This window comes from Pholis gunnellus (assembly GCF_910591455.1).
Source record: "Pholis gunnellus genome assembly, chromosome: 6".
NCBI classification, from domain to species: domain Eukaryota; kingdom Metazoa; phylum Chordata; class Actinopteri; order Perciformes; family Pholidae; genus Pholis; species Pholis gunnellus.
The window spans coordinates 2158066-2183873 of NC_136532.1; the positions used below are offsets into that span (position 1 = coordinate 2158066).

At 42.5% G+C, this 25808-nt stretch overlaps 1 protein-coding gene across 1 annotated transcript in view; it reads right to left on the minus strand.

The window, feature by feature from the left end:
* LOC306697523 (tight junction protein 2-like) overlaps positions 1 to 23554 on the minus strand; it is a 79002-nt gene extending 55448 nt beyond the window's left edge. Inside the window, exon 1 of the mRNA XM_079161493.1 lies at positions 23243 to 23554. Within this exon, the coding sequence (XP_079017619.1) occupies positions 23243 to 23302 (60 nt within the window). The 5' untranslated portion in view covers positions 23303 to 23554. The remainder of the gene's footprint in view (positions 1 to 23242) is intronic.
* Between the last annotated feature and the right edge of the window lie 2254 nt (positions 23555 to 25808).

The window sequence follows — 25808 nt, forward strand, 5'->3', positions numbered from 1 at the left end:
TACAACATTCACACACCGTAGGCACAGCTGTGGGAGCAACTTGGGGTTAAGTGTTGGAAAACATGGACTAGCGGAGCCGGGGATCAAACCGCCGATCCTCTGATTGAAGGACGACCCTGCTCTACTACTGAGCCACAGTCGCCCGACACGGGTGGCAGCGGGTCACTTCATTGTTTGCCCGCCACTATAAAAACATAAAAGGTGAGCACTACAAACATGTCGGAGTAAATCCATCAGCCACCATCCACTGGAGCGAGTCAAGCAGCCAGAAACACATGACCCACTCTCCACTACCTGCTCAGCACCAAACCGCACAGAGTAAAGAGTCATCAGGTGGGCGGAGCTTTAGATGTATGCTAATGTTGCTCTGTTACACATTCACCACAACAACTTTATAAAGTAAGAATACATCACTATTACATGAACAGCTTGTCCTGTTGTAACAAAGTGGCTGAAAAATCGAATTATGTTGCCTAAAGCCTGCAATAACAGATTATTTTTGGCCACTTGTTATCAGCAGAAAAAAAGAAGTGAAGACAACATCAACTCATCATCACCTTTTAAATTCATCTGGTGAACTCTTTATCAAAGAGCTGCTTATTTAATAATCCAGCAGTTACCGAGCAACATGGAAGTCCAAACGTCACTCTTCTTTTAGCTCTGCTTTTGGTCTCCACCAACTCCTGAGGGAATCGGTCTGTTTCAGCTGCTAAATGCTGCAGTGTGTTCACCAGCTCGTCGCTCACTGTGTCTGTCTGTTGTCTGGAGCTGAGCAGGGAGTGAACCGTGGCTTTTTTTTATAGTATGAGTCACTATAAAAAGGTCACATCGTCATTTGATACCTTGTTATTAAAATATCTATTAGAGCTGCTTTAAAGAACTCAATGAGCAATATCTGCTGATACCAACAGTTTGGTTGTATCAGCTGGTACATACTGTACATACAGACTAACTTCTTTCACCACCGGTGAAACGGTCCAAAAACACATTTCAACCAAAGCCAGTGTAAACCAGCCAAAAATTCTGAATGTTATCTGAATTATTACATTGTTTTTTTTATGCAAATAACCAGTGACAATGACACACTTAATTCAAATGATTAGAAACTAAATGAATGTATTATTTAAATGTTTGCTTCTGAAAAAGTCTTGGCACTAGTAGGTTTATGTATAAAGCAGCTTAGAGCTACTTTCAGGAAGTTAAACATCTAATATCCATCCAATTAGCCCGTCTGAGGATATATAAAGGGCGAGGAGCCATTTGTACTGCCTTACGAGTGTTTATGTTTCCAACTATTTAGTCCATAGCTCTTTGGTATAATGTTATCACGTTCAGGTCAGAAAGGTTGCTAATTTGTTGCTAAAGATTTCAGTTAAACTAATTATTCTAAGTTACTGTTACATGTTGATTTGAAGTCTGAACCACCTTTAGATTTCGTGCCAGGACGCCCCGAAGGAGAGTGCTGCCAATGTGTGGTGCATTCCTTTCCTCCGGTTTTTCTGGGTTGATAAGAGAGTCAGGCTCAGAATAGTTTCTTTTCATTTTGGCAAGTTCAGTTTGTGACTTCATTTTTCCTTCGGGTCAGTTTGTTGGTTATTTTGGCCACGGCTCTCCCTGATGAGTCCTTTATGCTTCCATATTTGGCCAGAAAAACAACTCCTCAGATTCTGAGCTTTGTGTTACTTAGATGTGTGGTGAATTATTGCTCTCTGGTTGACAAACTGTAATGAAGACACGGTTTCTAAATAACAACCAACATATCTTTGACTTTTCTGTACTTACATTTCTTGTTATTGATCATAGATATAAACCAATATTAATACATCTGTAATGAGGCTGCTAAAAAAGTGTAGACGCGCAAAATATTTCAGTTTCTTTGCCATTATTGAGAAAAAGACAATATACATCGTGGTATCTTTCGCCAAATTCAGACGGCGGCTGGCGTTGCTGCTGTTTTTTGCCGGCTCAGGTTACCGCAGTTAACTACATGTCCTTCAGGTAACGTAAAAAACACCGTATAGATACGACACGCTCATTCTAAGCTAACAAACATGACGATTCTTAGTTTGAGGTGATAATACACCAATTAAAACATGTTTGAAGTGATAGTTTGGCAACATTACGTAGCTATGACTATGACGGTCATAAATAAAATACAAACACAGCTTGAACCCGACGGCCCTCAGACGTACTCAGTAGTGGTATGTTCCTGTAGCATGATTGGTAGGAGGCGACGAGGCTTCTGGGTGCTGTAGTCAACTAAATGGCTGGAAAAATGTGGAAGGGACTGAACATTCAGTGTGGCAGCCGCATGCTGTTTAGCCGGCGTAAAGTAATTAGCCTGCTGGACTCAGATCAGATGTGATGTACAGCGGAGTGATGCAGAGCTGGTGGCTAACGCGAGGTGATGAATCATGGCAGCGCACGAGCGACCAGCTCTGCGGACTCATTCTAAGGCTTTTAAAAGACATAAGAGAGCGCGAGCGCGCGCGCACACACGCACACACACACACACACACACACACACACACACACACACACACACACACGGTTTTTAATGCTGTTCAAATTGCCATTTAGAGTACACTTCTCCATTTATCACTGAATAATCAAGCTATTATGTAACCTGAACAAATGCTATGGTAGCTAAATAGATTTTGGTATTAAAAATGTGCAGTTTTTGCTTTTTTGGGGGGGGGGGGGGGGGGGGGTTATCCTACCTACAATGTATGCTATGTTATCCTACCTATGCATGTATGCTAACCAGTGTTGGGCAGTAACACATGACACGTGTTATTGTTAGTTTCCTAGGTAATGAAACAGGATTATAACTTCCATAACAGTAATTATATGTATTATATATAATAAAAAGAAAACACTGCTGCGTTAAGGTGGAGATGCACCAAACCCGTTGATGGGTTGACTGACCATTCGCCCAACTATATCTTCATAATCACGACTCAGCGGCAACTTTATGCAGACGAAGTCCGTCCATCGCGAGGCAGCAGGCTCACAGAAAAATTATTAAAAATGTTGTTACTGCATGGCTTATTTCTCACCAATAACATTTTCAGAAATATATTTTAAACTACTGTTGAGCTGTAAAATGAGAAAGTTTGTCACTCGGCCACCATGTTCAAAAGAACTAAGCTTTGTCCACCATGCCTGTGACCGCGCCATGAGGGAGAGGAAAGCATGCATTGCCCAACACTGATGATGACATACAAACCACTAAGTGCTTAAAGTGTCATAAGCTAGAAAAAATACCCGGGTGGCTCTACACTGATCCTTTAAAAAGGATGACACATCATGGTGGGTCTCTGAATAATTCATACATGAAAAGTGCACACTAAGACTTACAGTGATTTGGCATCTGAGACGTACCCTCGTCATGGATTTGGAGCACAGCGAGAAATCGTCACAAGCGATGGGCGGCACACACGTGCGCGCCATCAACGCAACAGTTGCTCGGTGCGTGGAGTGCACGTGGCAGAGCAGAGCGGAGGAAAAAAAAACTTCGGACAGCGCAGGAGAAAGAGACGAGAAAGAGAGAAAAGGTGGAGCGGAGAGGGTCACGAAGAAAAGTCCTGCAGGAAAGTGGAACGAAATTACAGATGGGGGACATTATTAGGTGTTTAAAATAAATAAAAACATACCAGCTGGACCCCTCAGCATATGTCATGATATTCTAAATACCCTGCTCAGTTGACCGTATTTTTTTGTTAAACTACTGCACACAAAACAAAAAGTGCACTCAGGTGCGTTTCCCTCTCCCCTAACCCAAACTAAAAATTGTTGAATCACGCTCAATTGCCCCTCGGCTCCCTTACATACCAAAGATTGCACAAACAGGGACACACACACATGACCTCCCCACACGCTAATACATTAATAAATGGCAACGACACTTAATTGCTATGTAGGAAAGCAGGAGATGCGTGTGCATGGAAATATAAAGAGCTGTAGACTCTCTTCTGTCAAGTGTTGTTCTATTACGGTTCATTCTGATTATGCTCTGTACAAGATTCTGCCCTTTACTGGGTTTTTTGTTAGTACCTGTACTCCGTGTAGTGACAATCTAATCTAATAATATGATATAATCTTCAATACAAAGTTTATTCCTGTGTCCTTTTTGTGGTAGTGCAACTGAAATGGAAGACGCTTGTTTTCAACTATTTTGTTGAAGCAGTTTTTGCATGTAGAAATCAAACTAAAAGACATATCGCTGACATTTCAAGTGTGGAGAACGCCCTGGGCTGAATTATCCTCCCGATGAATACTCCCAACATGCTGCGTTCAATGAGTACCAAAGACGAGCATTGTAACCAATTAGATGTAGAGATACAATGGAGACTGGATCCGCCCACTTACTGTCAAAAAGAAAATCTACTAGCGAGCGAGCAGAATAAAGTTTTAAGGTTTAAGCTTCTTGAGCGACTTTAACTCGCGCGAGAGTGAATTTTGCTCGCGGAGTGATATAAAAGCACTCGTCAAAGTAAAATACGCGCGCGCATGGATCTCATTTGCACTCTCGGATTTTGACATTGATTTGCCTTCATAGAGATCTCTAGCCGACACAAACAAACAAAAAAAGCTCGCTAATGAAAGCTTTAGGTGCTTCTCCACTTCAGCGTAAACTGAATCCCTTTGGGTCCTGGGTTCCGGGAACGGCTTCTGGACACTCATTAGTTTGGACATTTATAGAATAAAGGATTTAATGACCACTGTGTTAATGTACTCTTTAAAGTCAACTGTTCAATGAAATGAATGGCTTTGTTCTGTTCTTCATATTCCTGCACCTGGGGGACTCTGGATTAGGCGGCTCAATCCTCCAACGTTGGCTGTTGAACTAGATCTGGACATTTTGACTTTGTCTCTCCCCGGTTCTGTAACAAGCTGAGAGCATCTCCTGAAATTGTTTTTAACCTCATTTCTTATTGAAACACTTTTCCTCCCCTTGTTGTTGTAAATATTTCAGGCATTATCTTTCCATTATGAATAAAGAACACGGTTCCTCGGGGAGATGCAGAGACGAGGCTAATGGGACGGGAAAACTATGCTCGGTCGGACGAGGGCGAATGCATCTCAACTTGTCCACAAACAGTGGTGGACCTGGGAGAGGACAAGAGGACATTACTACTGAACTGGAAACATTTATCCCACAGCAGAGACTAAAATACACTAGATTTAAAATGAGCGTGCTTCAGTTCCGTCTGCAGCATAAATCAGAGAAGATGGTTTCACTCTTATATACGTTACAGTAGTTTGATCTACAGAAATGCATCATATTATTTAAGGTCTGTCTTGCCGTTCTCCCTCCATCCACCAGATGCCCTCAGACTTCACCACCGGTCCCAGTCACTTGACTTCTACATCCACCTGAAACGTGGAACCTGAACCTTTATCTGTTCCTGCCTGTCTGTACCTGATCCCCTGTGGACTCTCAGTAACTTCTGTTCAGACTTGTTTCCCTACGCCGGTGAGCTTTGTATCGTTTACCCTATAACAAGGAACTTTCATTTTAGGTGGACTTTGGCGGCCCCTGTAGACAACAGCGATAGTGTTTCTGAGCACCAGAGTCCCTTTAGAAACCTCCCATTTTACTACAGCAGGTGTCTGACAGTCTGCTCCAGTCTGAGCTGAAGGAGTTGCTGGTGAACCCGGATGATTTCATCTAATTTTGTGGGAAATCTGACCCGGCGGCATCGATGACAAGCATTAAGAATATCTATCTATCTATCTATCTATCTCCTCTCTCCTCTCTCTGATGGTCTCGTTTACTTACGTAGGTCATATAGAGACACCAGTATTAAATTTACTTTCATAACCAGTTAAAAGTTCCTCATTATAACTTTGAAATAAATTTATAAACCACTGAACTTTTTGATTGTTTAAATTGTACCGCGGCTATCGACTTTTAGTCCTGTTACACACCAGAACAATCCCAGGACTGATTCGTCATTATTCTCTTTTTTTTAAAGACTTCATATCAGGAGCAGTTTGGAGAGTGCACCGTCTGACCCACAATGTGCAGAGGCAGAGGAGGGAGAGGGAAGACTTTCATTAAAATGGAAGTTTAATCTTCAAAGAGGAGTGGAGAGGCTGAGGAGCCTAGGGGATTCCCTTCACAAGCCTGTGACCTTTCCAGAGAAGGACGAGTCAGAGACGGCTGCTGGCGGAATCAGATAGAGGAGATGGCTCTCTGGATCAGACCGGGAACGTTTAAGTGCCGAGCATCTCCCTATTAGGAATAAGGCTGAAGTTCATTTATGTAATTATTTCCCAGAGGTTTTTAAAAAAGGAACACACATCACAGTTTAGATATGGTGTTCCCACTGAACTCATAATCTGCACATGCATTCAGCCACTCACGTACCACCTGCCTCTCTTAAAGACATGCTGGTGCCCCCTAGAGGCTGTAGTGTTCACTGCAGCCTCAATATGAACGTACAGAAACCGTAGGCTGCACATGAGAAGTGGACGGACTCCTCGTGATGTCCCCCGTTGGTTTGTGAACCACTGTTTTGAAGCCTTAAGGCTTCATCTTGGATCCATCTTGGATTTTGACAGTCGCCATCTTGGTTTTTCTGCAACCAGTGAACAGAAGTGACCATGTTTGGAATGCGGAGATGCGACGTAGAGACGCCCTATACGACTGGTAGCAACCTGTCAATCACAAGGTAGCCCCGCCCTAAAGCATACTCCTCTTTATGGTCTGTTTGACTCTAAATGGACCATCATCTACTAAATGAACATCATGCTGTATTGAAGAAGACTTGAAACTAGAGATTGAGACCATAAACTCATGTTTACAATGTTTACTGAGGTATTAAATCAAGAGAGAAGTAGAGTCATTTAATCATAGACTTCTATACAACCAGAGGAGTTGCCCCCTGGTGGCCATTAGAGAGATTACAGGTTTAAGGCACTTCAGCGTTGGCTTCACTTTTCAGTACCGGAGGTTGCTGCCTGACATACGCTGCATTCCAAATCGCATACTTTTTTATTTTATTTTATTTTATGCACGCAGTATGCACTCAATAGTGATAAAATACTACTTCCTCATAACGTTGAATCTTGAACTCTGAGTCTGAACCTCTTGCTCATATATCCGCTGCGCAGAGGATTGTGGGTCAGAATGGACAGAAAGGGATGCTGGGAGGCATGCTGCAAAATGTAGTAGAACATCCTGCCATTACTGTGGTATTATGGGTATTGGAACGCACAAATTCGGATTATTTACTATTCTTAGAGCCTTTAACAAAAGTAAAGTTTGAGTTTTTTTCGGTGAAGCTTTTATGTTACATTTTCATTATTAAGCTTACTTTTAACTACATGCATCTTAATTACTGTAAGTTGACTAAAAATCGCAACCATATTTTTAGTTTGGCCAACCAAAAGTCAATTCCAGGTTGCCAGTTTAAAGGTTATTGTTGAGCCCTGCTCATCCTCATTACGGCCATAAAAAGGCCGGCATCAATCCCTGTCTATTGACCAGCTTCAACACGGTTTCACTCTGCACAGCCTGAGTGTGTGTGTGTGTGTGTGTGTGTGTGTATGTGGTATGCTAATGTACCGTTCTATAAACAGGGAGTAGGTCAGGATACACACATATCTAATGAGGCGTGGGAGCTTTGAAGTTGAAATGCGGCTGCGAGCAGCTCTGAGAACAATAAATCCCTCTCTGACATTAAAGCAGAGGCGTTGGGCTGGAAAAAAACATAACAAATAAAATACCTAACTTTAAAAGAGAGAATATTTCACTGCCCACAGTTTGAATTCTGTCTAAATGTGCACGGACTGAGCGGGCTCTGAACCTCCCATTGAGGCTGAGCCGGCCTGACAGCTGATGGAGCACAGCCTGATGTGCAGGGAGCGGGTCGTTCTGGCTGCAGTAATAAAAGGTGAGGGTCAAGGTTGTCCCTGCGAGGCTTCCCCTTTGAAATACGGAAAGCTCCATTAAAAACGCTGTGCTGGTTGAGCTTTATCTGCAAGACAAATCACAAGCAAGGTCCGTAACGTGCCCGTTCAGTAGATGACACACAAACACGGAGTCACGTGCTCAAGGTCACGGGAACCGGTTCCATCCGGCCGGCAGGAAACAGACGCGTACCGGGTCAGTTCAAACACGACGGGACCAGGGAGCACTGAGGCCGACACATCACACACAAAGTATCGAGTGCTCTCGCTCTCGCAGCTTTGTCCTGCGACGGTACAAACACGCATGGATGTGTTGGTAAATATACGAGCAGGTCTCTCAAATCAATCTATCTGATTTTGGCATTTTACATTTCTGCTGACCGTAGATTTCTGAATGTGTTGCTCCTACTTTCCATTCAGCTCAGCAGACAGGAAGACTTGAGACAACTTGGTTGAGTGAGGCAATCGCTCGAGCAAGAAATGTTAAGAAATAACATTTATTTTTACAATTAACAGTTGAAACGATGAGGGCTTGCAGATGACAACGTAGTGCAAAATGTAAAACCATACTTCAGCGTACTGCTGGGCGGTATACCGGTTCAAACGGTATACCGGTTTCAATTTCCTGTACCATATGAATTTTCCACATACCGCCATCATACCGGTGCATAGCCAGAACATTGCTGACAATCTTCAACAGGCTGCTAAAGATGATGTTCGCCACTGATAACAATAGCTGTGGAGCTAGTTATCTTATCTGTATTGAGACAGATCCCTAGTCATGGTCATAACTTTATAACTTTATAACAATTAACAACCCACAACTAACGCTCTTTAACAGAGCAAAACACCACAACACAACAGTCTGTGACACATAAACAATTTGTAACACTAATAATTGTACATTTATAAACTTTCACCGCCGAACTGCATGCTGGGTACAGCTCACTCGCCTGCTAACACAACAGTCTGCTAACAGCTGGGAGAGGCTCCGTCCTCCAGTAACGTTACATTACATTACAGAACAGCGATGCAGGATAAACATAGACAGACCGGAGATGCACCGATAGAGTTTGACACATATGCAACGCTGATTACGTGTAATATGTGTGGTATTTGTTATAAATGTATGTTGGTACGTAGAGGGTGATATGAAGCTGTACTTGGAGGGGCTTAGGACCCAGGGGAATGTAGGTGAAGGAAACCGGAAGAGACGGACGACACACCACACAAACAGCTGTTCGCCGCTCGTCACGATCCTGGAGAACAGATTCTCAACTGGTGGGTAGTCGCGAACCCGTTTTCAGTGGGTCGCGGGCCTTTGCCTTAAAGCAGCGGAGTTATTCACGCTCCTTTCCAGCATTTACGGCACTTGTTCAGCGGCGCAGGAAAAACACAGGCCAATCACGTCACGTGATGCAGTTTAGCCAATCAGATAAGGGTATTTTGATACGTTTCCTTACTCCGGTGAGCTGTACCCACACCGTGACACAGGGAGGAGAGACAATGAAGGACATCATAGGGTAGATCTCATGAGAATCCATATGTGAAAGTTAAATATCTGTGGTCGATTTTACCAATTGAAATTGCTTAAAAGACTGCATTCCCAAACCACGCTTTGAAAACATTGAGATCAAAGTATTTCTTTTTCACACACTTGAACTCATGGTGAGGTGTATGAGTTCGAAAAGAATACCGTGATACCTTTGGCGGTACCATGGTACCGCCAAAGTTAGGCAAAATACCGTGATATACATTTTTGGTCATAACGCCCAACACTACTTCGGCGTTTCATTTTTACTTCTTTACTCAAGATTTCATGAAACAAAATGAACCAAAACACTGACAATGAGGAGCTCTTTGGTAGGTAATCATGAGAATAAACAATCATGAGAATAAACAGCTCAAGTGAGGTTAGGACTCAAATCGTAGTTTAAAAAACGTGTTGCTAATTATACATCACGCTGAAATGAGCAGAAAACAATGGCCGACATATTCAAAATTTAACAAATCAATACTGTGCTTTGGAAAATGGTAAATGACTAAAGCATGCACTAAGACTTCAAAGGCCTTATAGTATAGCAGCAGTGGAAAATAGGTATCGACTTTAAAAGATATGAGAAAAAAAGACTTGGTAAAGGATTAGTGTGCACACATACACGGATAGTGAAAGTCATGGCTCACCACATACTGCAACAAATGAAAACAACTAATACTCTGAAGTACAAACAAACTGCAACTTTAGAATGTCACCTTCGCAAACAGACAGATTTAATACTTATTTATCATTCACTGCAGAGTCTCTGGAGCTATTCCACCACGTCTCTTTGTTACAACATGGTCCGGCTGTCAGAAGCTCCTCCGTGTTCTCTGTGCAGTGTGTTGTTGGAGAGCAGTGTCCATCAACAGCACACTCAGAAACCATGAAAACACCGCAGACTGAAAACCCAACTCGGCCTCAAGGCGCAGAGGCGCTGAAAGCGATAGATAAAAAAAAGTTTAACGAGATAATGTGAAATTGGTGCCATGCGATTCGCTAGATGGAAGCACATCACTCTGTTGGAGTTCTTGGGACTACAAAGACACTCGCTGTTGTACAGTGGCGTGACAGAGTGAAGCCTCACAAACCGCCATTGTGTCACAAACTGACTCTACGTGTGGTAGTGATGGCAATGTGACCTTTTCATTTTTGTATTTTACCTAGTGAAAGCCACAATCGTATTATTATTAATTACAAATATATTTCTTTAATAACATATTGTCCACTGGAGAAGAAGAACTAGTTTATTTTAAATTCCTTTTAGTTCTCTCCAAACACGTTCAGGCTGCAGAAAAAAATACTGCTTTTGTCGCTGGGTCCTCATTAGACGCTCCAATGAAGACGTGTCAACTGAAGGTTTTTTGGTGCGTGTTGGGTCATTTAAAAACAACAGGTGAACTTCAAAATGACTACGTCAGACGCTTTCAGTGCATTTGGGCCTTTAGTTTGCAGTGTGGAGGAGATAACAGGACATGTGGGTGGAGAGATGACATTACAGTACATCTGTACTGTTCTTCACTGTGTTGGCTCAGAGCACTCCACCAATGAGGACTGAGTGTGTCCCCCTTCACAGCTCCGTCTGTGTCTCATGGTGGAGTAGTGTTTGGACAAAGAGCTTCTTTAAAACACTACTGTCTCGACTCCAAATACAGCTCGTTATTGTTTAGTGTTCTCATTCATTCTGCCCTTCATTATGCCGACATCTGACCTGCTTAATATTTAGATGGGGGGGGGGACTGAACAAAAGGCAAAACATAAACAACAAAAAAAAACTTGGTAAGCTAGACTAGGCCAACGAGCTCTGTGGCGTCTGCATCAGGAGCTACAGCTGCAGACACACAGTAGAACTCTGTCCATCATGTGGTGTGTAGACCCGCATCATTTACATACAATACAATACTAAAACGTGTCTCTCCAATTTGTTCAGTTTCAATCAATACACCTGTCAATAAACCTTATAAATCAATAAACCTTATTGATGAAACCCTTTTGAATTTGTTTGTTCAAGATCTAAATCAGGGGTCACCAATAGGCGGACCGCGGTCCAGATCCGGACCCATACGCTGTTGTATCCGGACCCAGGACCTAAAACCGATAGATAATTGAGAATTATTACATTTTGACGGAGCGCTTCTATTTTAACCAGCGCAGCTTTTTCAGCCTTTACGGCACTTGTTCAGCGGTGCAAATCACATCACGTGATGCAGCTCAGCCAATCAAATATATACTGGGTATTCTGACAGGTTTCCTGATTCGAGTGAGATGTACACACAGACGGGAGAGACAAGGAGAACGATGAATAGGAGAATAATTACGTGAGTCAGGGAAGTTATTTCACATGACGTTCTCCAAAAAGAGAAAAGTGTTCAGAGAGACCAGAGTCTTTAACCAAGAATTTTAATTGAATACCCCTGATCTAAATAGTTACTCTTGTGCTGGTGCTCGGAAACACTACCGCCTTCGTCCACAGGGGCCGCCAAAATCAACACAAAATAAAAGTTCCTCGCAGTAGATTTAAGAGTAAACAGCAATTCAATGGATCAACATAATGTCAGTTAACAGTCAATTACTCTGCAATATTTATTCATATTTTCAAGACTGACTGTTAAATCTTTATAGTGTGGCCCTCCCTGAGCACTACAAATCAAGCACGGCTTGCACGGGAAATGAGATTAACTGGCCAGTGATTTCCTTATAATACAGATTTAGTTCCACTTTCCTAAGAACAGCTCAAGGTGCTCCCTAATGGCAGTAAAGAGGTGGACGGTAGTAAATGACTGCAGCAGTCGCAAGCCCAGTGACAGGTCTGAGAGCAGCTAGCTGACTGACACTGAGGAAGCTCCAGTGTCTTCATCATGATAAATGATACTGCTGCTATTTATACACCCCCCTCTCACTGCACCTGCAGATCTGCGTGCGTGCGTGCGTGCGTGCGTGCGTGCGTGCGTGCGTGCGTGCGTGCGTGCGTGCGTGCGTGCGTGCGTGCGACAGCCAGCAGTGGAGGCCCAGGGGGCGGGGGCTCATCAGTACAGCAGCAAAATCTATTTCACTCACATATTCATTCCTTTCTTTACTTCCTGCTAACTCATTAGGACACATGAAAATAGCGGGGATGTGATGTTGCTGCATATATAAGCCACTCATGACACTGTCATGTCAAAACGTCTTACAACACTAATTACCTGAGGTAATCACGTTTGTACCCCCCACACCGTTGCGTGCACAAGCCACCAGGATTTTTCAAAAATAATAATGTAAGACGTTTAATATGTCATCTACTGGCAGCTCTACAAATTGGCTGACAAGTGATGACAAATGCTGCCCCACACTAGACCCTCAAACATGTTTTTTCTAAACGAGGTGGAGACGTATTTTTCATTCAACCTCCTAACATGATATTGAATTCAACTCTTATATAAAACCACTTGGTTCTTACTCTGGTGAGATCTGGATAATCTTTGATTTCAATATTCACATAAATAAGAAAGTAAAGGTTTTCCGGCAGTTCTTGCAACTTGAGTTTCCATACTGTAACCCTACTACATTTTTGGGGGAGTTTTTCCTTATCTGGATCAAGGGTCTGAGGACAGAGAGTGTCATGTGCTGCACACACTGTAAAGCATGAGGCACATTTGCGATATTGGACTGTAGTAATAAAATTGACTTGACAATAAAATTAGCGCTCTGTTTCCCAAAAGCAGAAGTGAGTCTTCTCATTGTTCTGTTTCTGATCTCAGAGCAGCTTCCCTCTGTCACACACTAATGCGATCACACCGGCCTGCTGTGGGGCAGTGGACGCTCTCTGCTTCCTTTAAATATGTGTTTTAAATGATGGAATCATATTATGCCAGCAGGTTCTGTTCAAAATCCATCTGTGTCTTCTATCATCTTTATGTTTCATCTGTTTGTGGCAGGGGGCTGTCTGAGAGGGCATTTTTGGAGATTACACTGATTATATCTCACACACACTCACTCACACACACACACACTCTGGAGCGTCCTTCCTGTTATTTCTCAGTGATTACAGCGTTTCGTTTCTCTGATTAACATCCCGGTCACGACAGAACGACTTTGATTTCTGCGCCGCTTTCAAGTCTGTGAACTGAAAAAACACAAAGTGTGAAATATGGCTGCTGGGAAAACATAGGACAGCTGCTGACATGTTACGTTGACATTTGTCAACATCTTGACATTTCAATTCATTTTCAAAGTCAGCTTACCAAAACAGGACTTCAGAACCACTTCGACTGATATTAATACTCTGTAGGTTGGTGCACACGAGATACTACGACTACTACTTTCGTGCTAATGTTGAAGGCTGCCTTTTACCTGAACTACAATCCATGTGCTCTTTTAGTAGTGTTAGTAGTGGTGTAACGGACCACTGCAAAACAACGCATTGCAGATTCAGAAACGTGGTTGGAGAGATGTGTCCTGAGAAAAAAAAAGTTCTTTGTCCGTGTGAGTGAGTCTCCATCTGAATTGCGCTTTCATAGGACGGATGGGGCAGCTCGTCGCACAAAGACTCATTTGATTGGGTGGATTTTTCCGTTAACGCCCCTTAGCGCAGGATGAGTCCTCAAACATTTGAAAGTGTCTTACAGGAAGAGAAAAGAAAAAAAACAGGGATTTGAAGTAAAAATAAAAATAAAGATTTTTTTTTATATGTTTGGCATATAACAAGTGATACAATTAACACAGGGACGTGGGATTAAAACTGGGAAAGTGTATTTGTCAGTTCTTTAAGTGAGTTGAGGCCCCAGTAATGGGAGAAACATGTCTCAATTTGCAGAGGGTAGAAATCCAATTTAAAAAAAGATTAATTCGCTTTTGTGCTGATAAACGTGGCTGGATAGTGTTAAAAGCCGAGAAGAAATCTATAAATAGCACACTAGCATGCGCTTCATCTCTTATCTTCGTCACAAACGTTTGTTCGTGTTATGTGTTCATATTAAAAGAGGAATATGGACCAATGTATCATCATCAAGTAGCTGTACCTACATTAACCCCATACATGACCTAGTCCAATATAAAAACAATAATGACAACGGATAGTACAAAGGAACTTTAAAGCATGTGAACTGTACAGTGTTGTGCGTGTGTTACCTCGGAAGCTGTACTCTTGTATTTAGACTGCTGATTAGCAATTCTAAACAAGATGAGCCGGGAAAACATAGAGCATGATTCACCGGTCTCTTATTTACATATGACACACAGCCGGCAATTTATGCAGGTGTGGTGAGTCCTGTTTAAAGGGAGGGTTGCACACATAGTACAGAATCTGCTGCGACCGCAGGATTCACCAGAGGGATGGGCCGGCATGAAGTAGGCCTTTGAGAGGCCAAAACACATCTGTGTGTGGACATTCCACTGCTGATGAAGACGATCACAGAGATCATATCTGATGTTACACATTTGATGAACGAGGGCCTGAGGACACAGTGAGCCCTGCCAAGTACGTCTTTGGTCCAAGCAGCGGTTGTATTCTGGTCTTGACCTCGGGACTCGGGGGGGTTGGGGCGAGGTGGAAACGCAGAGGAAAAGAGGCTTATTCTGCAGGAAGCAGACTGTAAACTGTCACTCCCTCTTCCTGTAATTCCACAGATAAACGTCTTCTCAGTTGTGTTCGTGGAGAGGAAACAACAACCAGTGGTGGAACACGCGTGCACGCACACACACTCACACTACTGACCTGTAGCCTACTCTCAGACACACAGGAAAATGCTGTGTCGCACCACATTCAAATGTCCACGCCAACGTAACAAGAGCAACAATACTACAATCACACACTGTGTCTGCATTGGTGAGCTCACATAGTATTTGTCAAAGGTGATACTAACTCTCGGGAGCGTTCCATTGGGAGGGATTTGAACTTCAAAGTGAAAACATCCAGCTCCCCAAAGAACACTATCTCAGATCTCGTCTCCTTGAACCAGACTTCAGTGAGCAAAGATACGCTTTGACCTCTAAAGACAAGACACAAACCTCCTCAAAAATGATATTTTTAGTATGTGAACTGATGTAAGCGGGCTGAGGGGTTGGGTTGGAATGCTGAAGAAAAGAAGCGTTATCCATTGCATTAATGGGGCAACACTTCCATAACACTGGAGTACAGGGCACCAGAGGTATGAGGATGTGTGTGTGTGTGTGTATTTTCCTTTTACTTGCTACATAGTGAGGACTGCAGTTTTTTAACCGCACAGTCAGGACATTTTTGGAAAGTGGGGACATTTTGGCCAGTGCTCACTTCTTCAAAGGCACGAAGGGGATTAAGACTTGGTTTTGATGTTCAGGTTACAGTGAGGTTTAGCTTAGGGTGTGGGTAAGGGTTCGGGTCAGCCATTTAGTTGGGATAGTTAAGGTTAGGGTAAGGGACTAGGGAATGCCAAATGTCAATGATGGTCCTCACAATTATAGAAATACCGGGATGTGTGTGTATGTGTGGGTAATTATGACTTGCAGTGACGAAGAAGAGCTGAGGTAGACTACGCTAAGCGGCACGTCATGAAGCTGCATGAGACGAGCATGTCACTCCCAGTCAGCAGAGGTAATGCCGGCTCATCAGCTGAGGACAAGCACGCCACCGCCGTCCCACAAGGACTCATCAAGTCAAGCTGCAACTCTCAGAGGCTAACAACATTCAAGCTCTGCTACCATGAAAGCTTTCTGGGATTTAGTCTACATTAAAAAATGGCGCGTACTGGTCACAGGTCAGTGTAACACCCTAATGCACCGTGAAGCACCTCTCCTGATTGGCTGCCGACAGCCTCGTGTTAAAGAGTCACTTACACTGGCGTAGAAAATTAAACTTACATCACACTTGTGGCTATACGGACATGAACTGTGTAATTTATGATTTCTAGGAATGGGATTCTAGAAATGTATTATAGTGACAATCCTTACATTTTCCATCACAGAGAGGTAAAAAAAAAGGAATGTGGACTTGCACAGACAAGACTATTTCTTTTTACTAGGTGGCACTGCTAATTTCTCAGAACTGAACTCCCTTAGTTCAGTTAATTCAAGGGAACATATCTGTACCATCCACTCTCGTCTCACGGCTCAATATAAACCCTTCTGTACCATTTTTGTGGAGCAGTTTCTATGCCAACAAAGCAGGCTATTGTAAAACAGTGATTTTCCAATTATCACATTTGCCTTGTGTCAAGACAGTTCACAGTTGGTCAACTGCCGGATTTAGCGTTCACACATTACACGACAATCTCTTGTTCACTTCTATATGAGTGAATCCACTGCAATTCCAGTTGAGACAATCTGATTTTGGTCTGGAATGTAGCCCGACAAAACACTCATTCTACGACCCACCAACACACCAAATTCCATTCTCAAATTTAACACTTTAAAAGTTTACTTTTACAAATATTCATCAGTTACGACTCCAAATATGTATCTGTTACTTTTACAAATCCACATGAACTACTCTTCAAATCGACATAAGTTAGATATTCAACTGAACGTTATTCCCTTCTTCAAAAACAGTGGTAAAGAACACCAGGAGCAAATGTGAGGGGTTGAGTTTTCAACTAAACAAAACTGGGACTGGTGTGTTTGCTGCATGCTAAATTAATCAGAGCAACACAAGGCCAAATTGCCCAGAGTTTACCATGTGACGCCAATCAATGTAGCGTTTAACAGGCTATATTAAACATAGCCTGGCACAGTGCTCTCTCCAAATAAAACGCACTGGGGTGAAATGACATCACCTCCATCAAACTTCACAGAGAACAAAGTATCACCTATCTAGTATACAACTATCTGTTTTAAGCGAAAATCTCTGGCCTAGCTAAGGTATGAACACAAAAACACATTGGTTAGCATGTTAGCTTGTCATTCTCCACTGAGCCTATTTGTTACCTGTTCTGGCAACGTTATCTCTGCCATGACTTTATAATCTCAAAAATGTGGCACCTTGACCTCAGAAATGTAACGTTTTTTTCTCATAAAAACTTTAATCTCTGAAATTGTGAGTCCGTAACGTCCATTTGTGCAGACATTCGCTCCTCACATGATTTATAGATAAGGCCCATTGTTATTTGGGTTGCCATGGTTTGTCTTATTAAGTGCATCCCCAGAGAATAACTTTGTTCTAGTCTACTCTATTTAATCTACTGTGCATAGACAGTGTGCTAATTTTCTACTATTATGACACCAGGCGTTGCTTTGCTTTGCTGCATGCATGCGCAGACCAGTAAGAGAGCAGCGCTGCACCAAATGTGGTCTTCCCCGATGTTAGCACGGGTTTCAAGCAGTGCACCACGCCCTTGGCCTCTGAACCTATTCCCCAGCCACAGGGCAGTACCAGTAAACACAACCCACTGACACATGGAGAAGGAGATACAAAGACACACTCGGGAATCTTATCAGTCAGCTGCTCCCAGCAGCAGGGAATATCTGGAACGTCTTGAAGCTTTTAAGGAGCGTATCCACACAGGCAAAGTCCTCAATCAGTTCTCTGAGATTCAGAGAACAGGGCTATTTAAGTGACAAAGTTTCTCGCCTTGGTGTTGTATTGGTCTTTACTAATACCTTTCTGAATCCAAGAGTTGGAATCAGCAGGTAAATAGATGTGAAAAATGACCCAGTACTACTTACCAGGATGGTACAGATCACAATGTAAACAATCCTCATTATCTAACTTGTTTTTCAAAAAATGTTTCCATAACTCCTGACAGTCAGTTTCTTGATGACATTGGATGTGTGTCATGCAGGCGAGTGCATTTTATTTAGTTAATACTTGGCCTCCATAGAAGACTCAAGAAGATCAACACACAAGAGGGAGCAGCGATTAGAGCTCCTAAAACAGATCACATGTTAACAGATGTCTATATCTGTTGGCATTGATAATTTGCCTTACATTTTATGCAGATAATGCAAAAAAAAAAAAAAAAAAAATGCTGATTCAGGTGAAATGGTGGGTAATGATACATGGGCGACTGTAAAGCCCTTTTCCCACTGGACAAGAAACTCACAAACATCTGGCTTTTGTCTTTAGTGGGAAAGGTTACAATCAACATTAGTTCCAAGAACAGTTAACTCTGCAGTAGTCTCCGGTAGTTATCGGCTCCAGCTCCGATTGGCAGTGACGGAGACATGACACCCGGGTGGACCCGGTAACTTCTGCCCCTTTTCTGGAAAGACGCTATGTTTGGTGTTGAAGTGAATTTATAAAAAATAACGTCAACAGGAATCATTTTTTTGAACATACAAAACATACAATCAATATGCTCTCCCCAGAGCCACCAGACTCCAGTCAGACAACAGGGATATTATCTCGCTGATCAACAAAGCACACTTCAGTAAAACTTAACAGAAACAGAATACAACAAAACCTGCTTGGTAAGTCCTTCCACTGTTTCCGCACAAACAACAACTCTGGTTTGGTCAAAATAAATCCTGAATTCACAGACTCTCAGAAGACAGACTCCTTTGACAGAAAAAAATGAATTTCTGTATTGCAAAAACGTACTTTGATTCAAACTCAACAGAAAGAAAATAAAACTCATCAAAACCATCAGCACTGTTCCAAAAGTCAGCAACTCTGGTTTGAGAGTTAACCAGAGGAACATTTGCACTGTTTACTAACCCTGAACATGACACACCAGAAAAAAAATAAACAGAAAGTTAAACTTGAATTATATATAAATAATTATATTGCCTAGTATCAATTGGTTTTCCCAGGTTAAAAAACAAAAACAAAAGCATAAACAGGCTAATCTTGGAGAGCGGGAGGTGAGTGAACTTGAGTAAAGTAAAGGCTCAGCTGTGCTGTGGCTCTGCACTGAAGCCTAGAAGTATCGGCCTAAACATAATAACACTGACAGCGCACGACTCGTCTGAGCCGTCCTGCTTGCACACTCTAATTTCTCCAAAGCACTGTTGTAATGTTGACAGACCTGATTGCGCTTGCAAAAACCAACCATGCTTGAAATAACCTGAGTGAGAACAACTGGCACCGACGAGTGTCAGCAGGCCGAAGATCAGAGTCCTCACAACACCTCACGCTGAAGGTTTCTTATCTCCAGACCATCAACACAAACCGGCCGTCTTTTAGATCGCAACGCAGAACTTAGTCAGAGTCACACACGCCAGGTAGATTACCACATTGTGTTTTTGTAGTTATATGTTAAATCCTAGACCAATGAAATGAATCAGCTCCTCAAGCATAAGGCTCATATGAATTGCTCTGGTCTCCTTGAAAGGTAAGAAGATAAGGAATATGAATCAATTGTAAGTAAACCTATTTATATTACAATAGATAGAGTATTGAAATGCAATAAAGGAAAAAATAAGATTTTTATTTTAGTATATAATCTAAATTTCAGAGGCAATATCATAGCCTAATATAGCCTGGCCCAAAAATAGCATATAATAATAATAGAATAGTAATCTCACACTATCTATAATGCATCAACATTAATTATTAAGAGTTATTCTCAGACGATAGCGCTCTGTGTAGAGTGTCGTCACGGCCAATGAATCGCAGAGATCGATAGACAGTCACAACAAAGCCAGGTCTTCTTTTTCAAAAGTTGGCATAAGCTACAGTCTATTTATTTATTCATTTGTTTATAGGCCTAAATATGAGCACATCTATGGGCACAGTCTATGGGCTATTGCTGTCATTTATCTGATCTGATTGTTGCACAATTTGAGGCCATTTTTATTTCAATAAAAAGGAAAATCCTCGAAGTCAGACTTGTGTCCTCAATTCTCAATAGAATATAAAAGTAAAGTACAACATGAGTAAATAATGACTGCAGGTTTGAGGAAACTTTGACAGCTCGTGTTGTCCGATGCTGGGTCCAGTTCTCTTCATGCGTCCACGGGAGTAGTGGAATACACAGTAGTGGCCGTGAAATGAATCGGTACACATCCGACAACATTTGGAAAGTCTTGAAGGGCCGCACGATTCAGACCCGGAAGTAAGCTAAATTGGCTCGCAGAGGCCTTCTTCTTTGGATTCAAATTTTTATTGCTGCCCTCTACGGTTTGTTATTAATGATCCTTTTGACGGTTATCTGTATTATTTATATAGTAAAACACTGTGCAGATATTCCATTAGCTTTTTTAAATTTTTAGCCTGTGGTGCACATGCTCTAAAAAAAATATAAATTGTGCTAACATTTTCATAATCTGGCAAATTCAACACTTGACAAATCAAGGTCCAATACAGTGGTTCCCAAACTGGGGGTTGGGACCACTGGAAGATGACACAGGATTTATCTGAGGGGGTCGCAAGATAAATTATGACACGAAGAAGGAATAAATAAAATAATGTATGTAGCAGCCATAGTATAAACAGCACAACACAGAAGACATTAATTGTCTTCACGGGCTGAGTGGTACGCCGTGGGACAAGTGAGCTAATGTTTATGTGTAGAATCAGCGTCAATGCTTTCCTTTAAATCTGCAGCCCCGGCTACACTGCTGTCCCGTTAAATGTCGCCAAGAAAACTTCAACTATCTCCGAGAGACACGCAGATCATTCTGGGTGACAACTCCCCCGTTACCATGGACACAGTGCACCAGTGTTCACCAGTGTTCATAAACCAGCCGTTTATTTCTGACACGTGCCAGCGTGTGAATGCTCTCCCTGTACGCCGTCAGCAGCTGTGTTGGGCTGTGCACACGTCACTCCGGCTCAACTGGCTCCTCTGCTATTGTAAGAGGACAGAATGGAGCTGATGAACGGACTCCCACTGAATCATGGGAGTATTGATGGAAGCCTGGCGATACTCGGGACGGCCACGATGACTCTCTCTCTCTCTTAGAAAGGAGAGGACTCAGCTGTAGCGTGATTTGGTGTTCCATAATACATGAAGGTATTGTCTGTGAGAATGAACAGTGTGTACTGACGAGATGAGACACGGCTCAGGAACGGATTCAGTGGATTTGTGTTAAGTTCAGTACGTATCACTGCTGAGTTTTTTCTTAATTCCATATGAAGCATCTCCCTCACCAGACAGTCATTCAAAAGGAATAAAACTTTATCTTTACTTGCTCAGATCGACAGAAGACACTCACTGTATTCCCGGGGGCTCATCTCCTGCACTTTAACTGACATTTCTACTATATTTGAGCTCCCGCTTCAACTGAAAATGCAAGGGACTTTTTTCACATAAGCCCCTTCACACTGGAAACAAATGACTCTGCAGTGGTCATGGGTATTTACTGGCTCCGGCTCTGATCGACAGTGATGGAAACACGACACCCATGTGGACATGCTAAGGGTTGAAGCGAATGTATAATTACAAGAAATCCACCGGGATTTGGACAATTGTTAAAATGTATTCACAAACAAAACACACAATGAATATGCTCTCCTCAAAGCCACAAGACTCCAGTCAGACAACAGAGATTTCACCTCAAAACACTTCATTCAAACTCGACAAACTCTTTGTTTACTTTCCACTGTTCACACAATCAGCAAATCTCTGCGTTTTCCTGGGATACAAATGTATAGGAAACATATATTTATAAAAAAAAAGGTAGAACTGACACTTCAACTGCTTTCACTTAATCATGTGTCACCTGAGAGTGCAACTGCTTGCATTTTTTTCACTCTTAAATTTAGTTCAACTCCTTTCAGGTCCAACAGTTCAGCTGACATTTCTGATACTGTCAAGCAACTAACACTTCACTGCTTACAGCGCACAAACTTACAACTATCTCCAGGGCCTACATTTCAATTGCTAATTCAACAGCTTTCATCACTCACATGCCCAATGACACTTCCACTCCTTTTACTGTATATACTTCCATCTTCATATGAAACCTCAAACCCGTTCGGTACATCTGTAACCGACACTTCAGCCACTTCAACGCTCAAAATTTTCGCTGTAAAACCTCATACAATATTTCACAAGCAAAGAATTAACTATTTAAAACGTAGTTTCTCAACTGCGGTTTTCTGTACAAGCAAACGCACCTGTCTTCTGGGAGTCTACAACTATAGTTTTTGAAGTTCATGGCACTGGTGAGGCAACAGGGTAAATGTGAGTTATCTGTCCTGTGTATGGTTATGGCATCTTTCTTACGCTGTGATTTCACACACACACACACACACACACACACGCAGATAATACAATTATGCACCTCCTCACTTTGACACATTTTTGCACATGCACACACGCACATACATGCGCGCACACACACACACACACACACACACACACACACACACACACAGGTTGGGGTGCCTTCCTCTCAAAGACAGCACAACAGTGTAGTCATTGTTGTTCACTTTCCCTCTTCTGGTCTACTGATTACATCCAGTGACGTTCTAATCTCCAGATCCCCCCCCCCCCCCCATTCAAATCAAACATGTCAATCTGGACCGGATTACGATCACTTCCCTGTAGGATGTCAGAGTGAAGTCTAAGCATTGGATTGAGGCTAAAGTTCTAGCCGCTTCCTCGGGTTACGGTGCTGATAAACAACTGGAACCCGCCAGCAGAGTAAATATTACGTAACGGGGCTCTTTGTATTGGCTCTCCTGAAGCACAACAGGTGTAGCTGCCGAGCCGTCTATTGGCCCGCCAGCGTGCACCTCACAGCAGCCCGAACGAATGCTCGCGCTCACTTTCGGCAGGTTTTTAAAAAGACACGCACGCGCACACTTAACTTGGACAGTAGAACCATTCGACAAAAAAAACAACAAAAGAAAAACATGCTCACGGTTTGTCGAAGTTAACAACTGTTACCAAACGTAACTTCACACACACGTCAAACGCAGTGTGTGCCACAGCGCCACTTACTTACTCCGACATTTTCGCCCTTGCTCGGGTAAGAGGCCAGTCTTCCTCCGCCTTTCACCGGCATCCTGCTGTCTCCTCCAGTCGGCCGAACAGGCGCCTTTTGTCGTCGCGGTTAAAACTCCCCAAAAAATAAAAAAGAAGCCGGGTGGATTCAGTCAGTAGTTCTCGTTTTGTGGCTAGTTTTTGAAATGAAACATATCTCTTTGGTGACAGCCCAGGCCTCCAGCTCCGCCCTCGTTGCAGCCTGTGCTGGTGCTCCTCCGGGCGGACCAGCCTACTAGAGCCAGCGGGCAGAAAGAGGGAGGTCCGTCCACTGTGTGGCTCGCGCCGCCGCTACGACAGCACGGCGATCACGGAAAACCCGTGTTTCCTGTTTCCCTTCTTTGGGAGACGGTGGCTCGTATTTGCTGGAAGTGGCAACACCTAGCAAAGCATCCTGCAGAAATGTGGTAAACACCGCCACGGTGCGTAAACTGAACATCTCCACGCGGCAGCAGGATTTACTGTACACCAACTATGCACCATCGTCCCCCACACGAACTTAATCTCAGTTATGACATATTGTATTTATGAGGATTTGAACTGGAGGCCCCCTTTCTCGCTCATATTTAAAAAAATCTTCAGCTGAGATGACTTTGAAGATTAATTCCGTCATACTTGTTTCACTTTTTTTTTTTTAATTATATTTAAGGGACAAGCAAATCATTACATTTGTAGGATTTCCCCCTTAGTGTTATTAATTATCTCTGGACTGTTGAGAAAACTTTATTGTCTTGGTTTTTATTTTTCCCTTATGTTTCCCCTTAATTTCATATTTTATTTTCTCATTATTAATTGTCAATATTAATATTGTATGTATTAAATTACATTGTTTATGCGTTTATAATTTTGTGCCGGATGGTAGGAATATATTTTTTTAATTTTTTGCTGTTGCTGCATTCTGTTTTGATCTTGTGTCTATCGACATATGAAGGATGAAATGTGACATTCATAAATAGGTGGGAGAAAAAGGCAAACAAAACCTGTGTACATGTGTCCCACTCTTACGCCTGTTATTAGCCTCTCAATGTCTCTTTGAATATGGATATTGCACATTTTCCTTTTCAGGACAACCAGGGCGCTTTGAGAACGGAGATTTGTTGTTATCAGAATCCTGAAGTTGTCCAATATAATAATATTTGTATATCGCTTTAAAAGGTACTCAAAGGCCCTTTACATGCAAGAAACAATAAAAGCAATTACAATACAAACAAAAGAGATGGCATAACAGTGAGAAATAATAACATACATAACTAACGTACAGTTAAAAGCAGATTGAAATAGATGAGTTTAAAGCCCAGTGTGCTCTGTTTGGCTTGTGAGGCGAACATGGTGCACCTTTATCAGAGGTGGGTGGAGATACTCGGTATATTCTAAATGAAGCTAGCATAAATTCATGCAGGACACGGAAGTTATACGCCCCAGCTGTAACCAGCTGACAGCCAGCCGATTGAATCATAGCTTCCGATCGGCCACGCACCAATCACAGCCCACTCTCACATCACGGAGGTTTATTTAAATATGGCTTCCTTCTCACTGATTCATTCTACATCTACGCTGCTACAGACCACACTGTTGGCGAAGCTTCGCCTCCTCCACCCCAGCCTCCACCTCTTTGTTAGTTTATCTTCTGGCAAATGTTTGAAATGTATTTAAAAAATGTACCTCTGTCCTGTAAACCCAGGGGGGTTATTGCTCGTGCTCCCGGTCTTAGCTCAGTAGCTGCTGGCTAATCCGGGGAGCATTCAAAGAGCGGAGCCATTATCGCCAAGTTTAACTGTATTCCATTTGTTGCAATAAATGGTTAAAATCTATAACGAGAGTGTTCCTGACTGAATGTCCTTGCATGGGATGAAGTAAGGGGAGACAAATCTCAACGTCTTGTTGAATCACTACTGAAGTGCTGAAGAAGGGAGTTTTTCATGAAATGTCCCCTTTAGCTAATACGTAAAACAGGCAAATATTGAGAAGGTAAAACAACAAACATTTACTCAAAGTAACTTTTACTCAGGTTTTACTGAAATCCAATCACGTCCCTGACCTTTCTGACTTCCTGGGGTCAAGGGTCATCGACCAGAATGTGAATAATTCACTGAATCATCTGATAAATCACAAACACAACAAATTAGCAAACTCTTTGCAGCCTCCTCACCCCATTAAGTAGAATGGGACACAGCCAAACTTGCCGTAATTACACACAAGGAGGGGAAACAAGCAAGCAGCAATTCAGATCCTTTGATTGATTAAAAATACCAATACTAACAGACTTAACAAACTGGTTAAGAAGGCCGGCTCCATCATTGGCTGCAAACAAGACAATCTGGAACAGGTGGTGGAGAAACTATTCTCCATATTGGATAACCCGGACCGCCCTCTCCACCACCTACTGCAGGGACAGCGGAGCACTTTCTCCAACAGACTGATCCAGCTCCGCTGTCACAAGGACAGATACAGGAGAGCATTCCTGCCCTCTGCTATAAGACTCTATAATACATCCTCTCTGGCCAAATCATCCTTCAAATGACTACAAC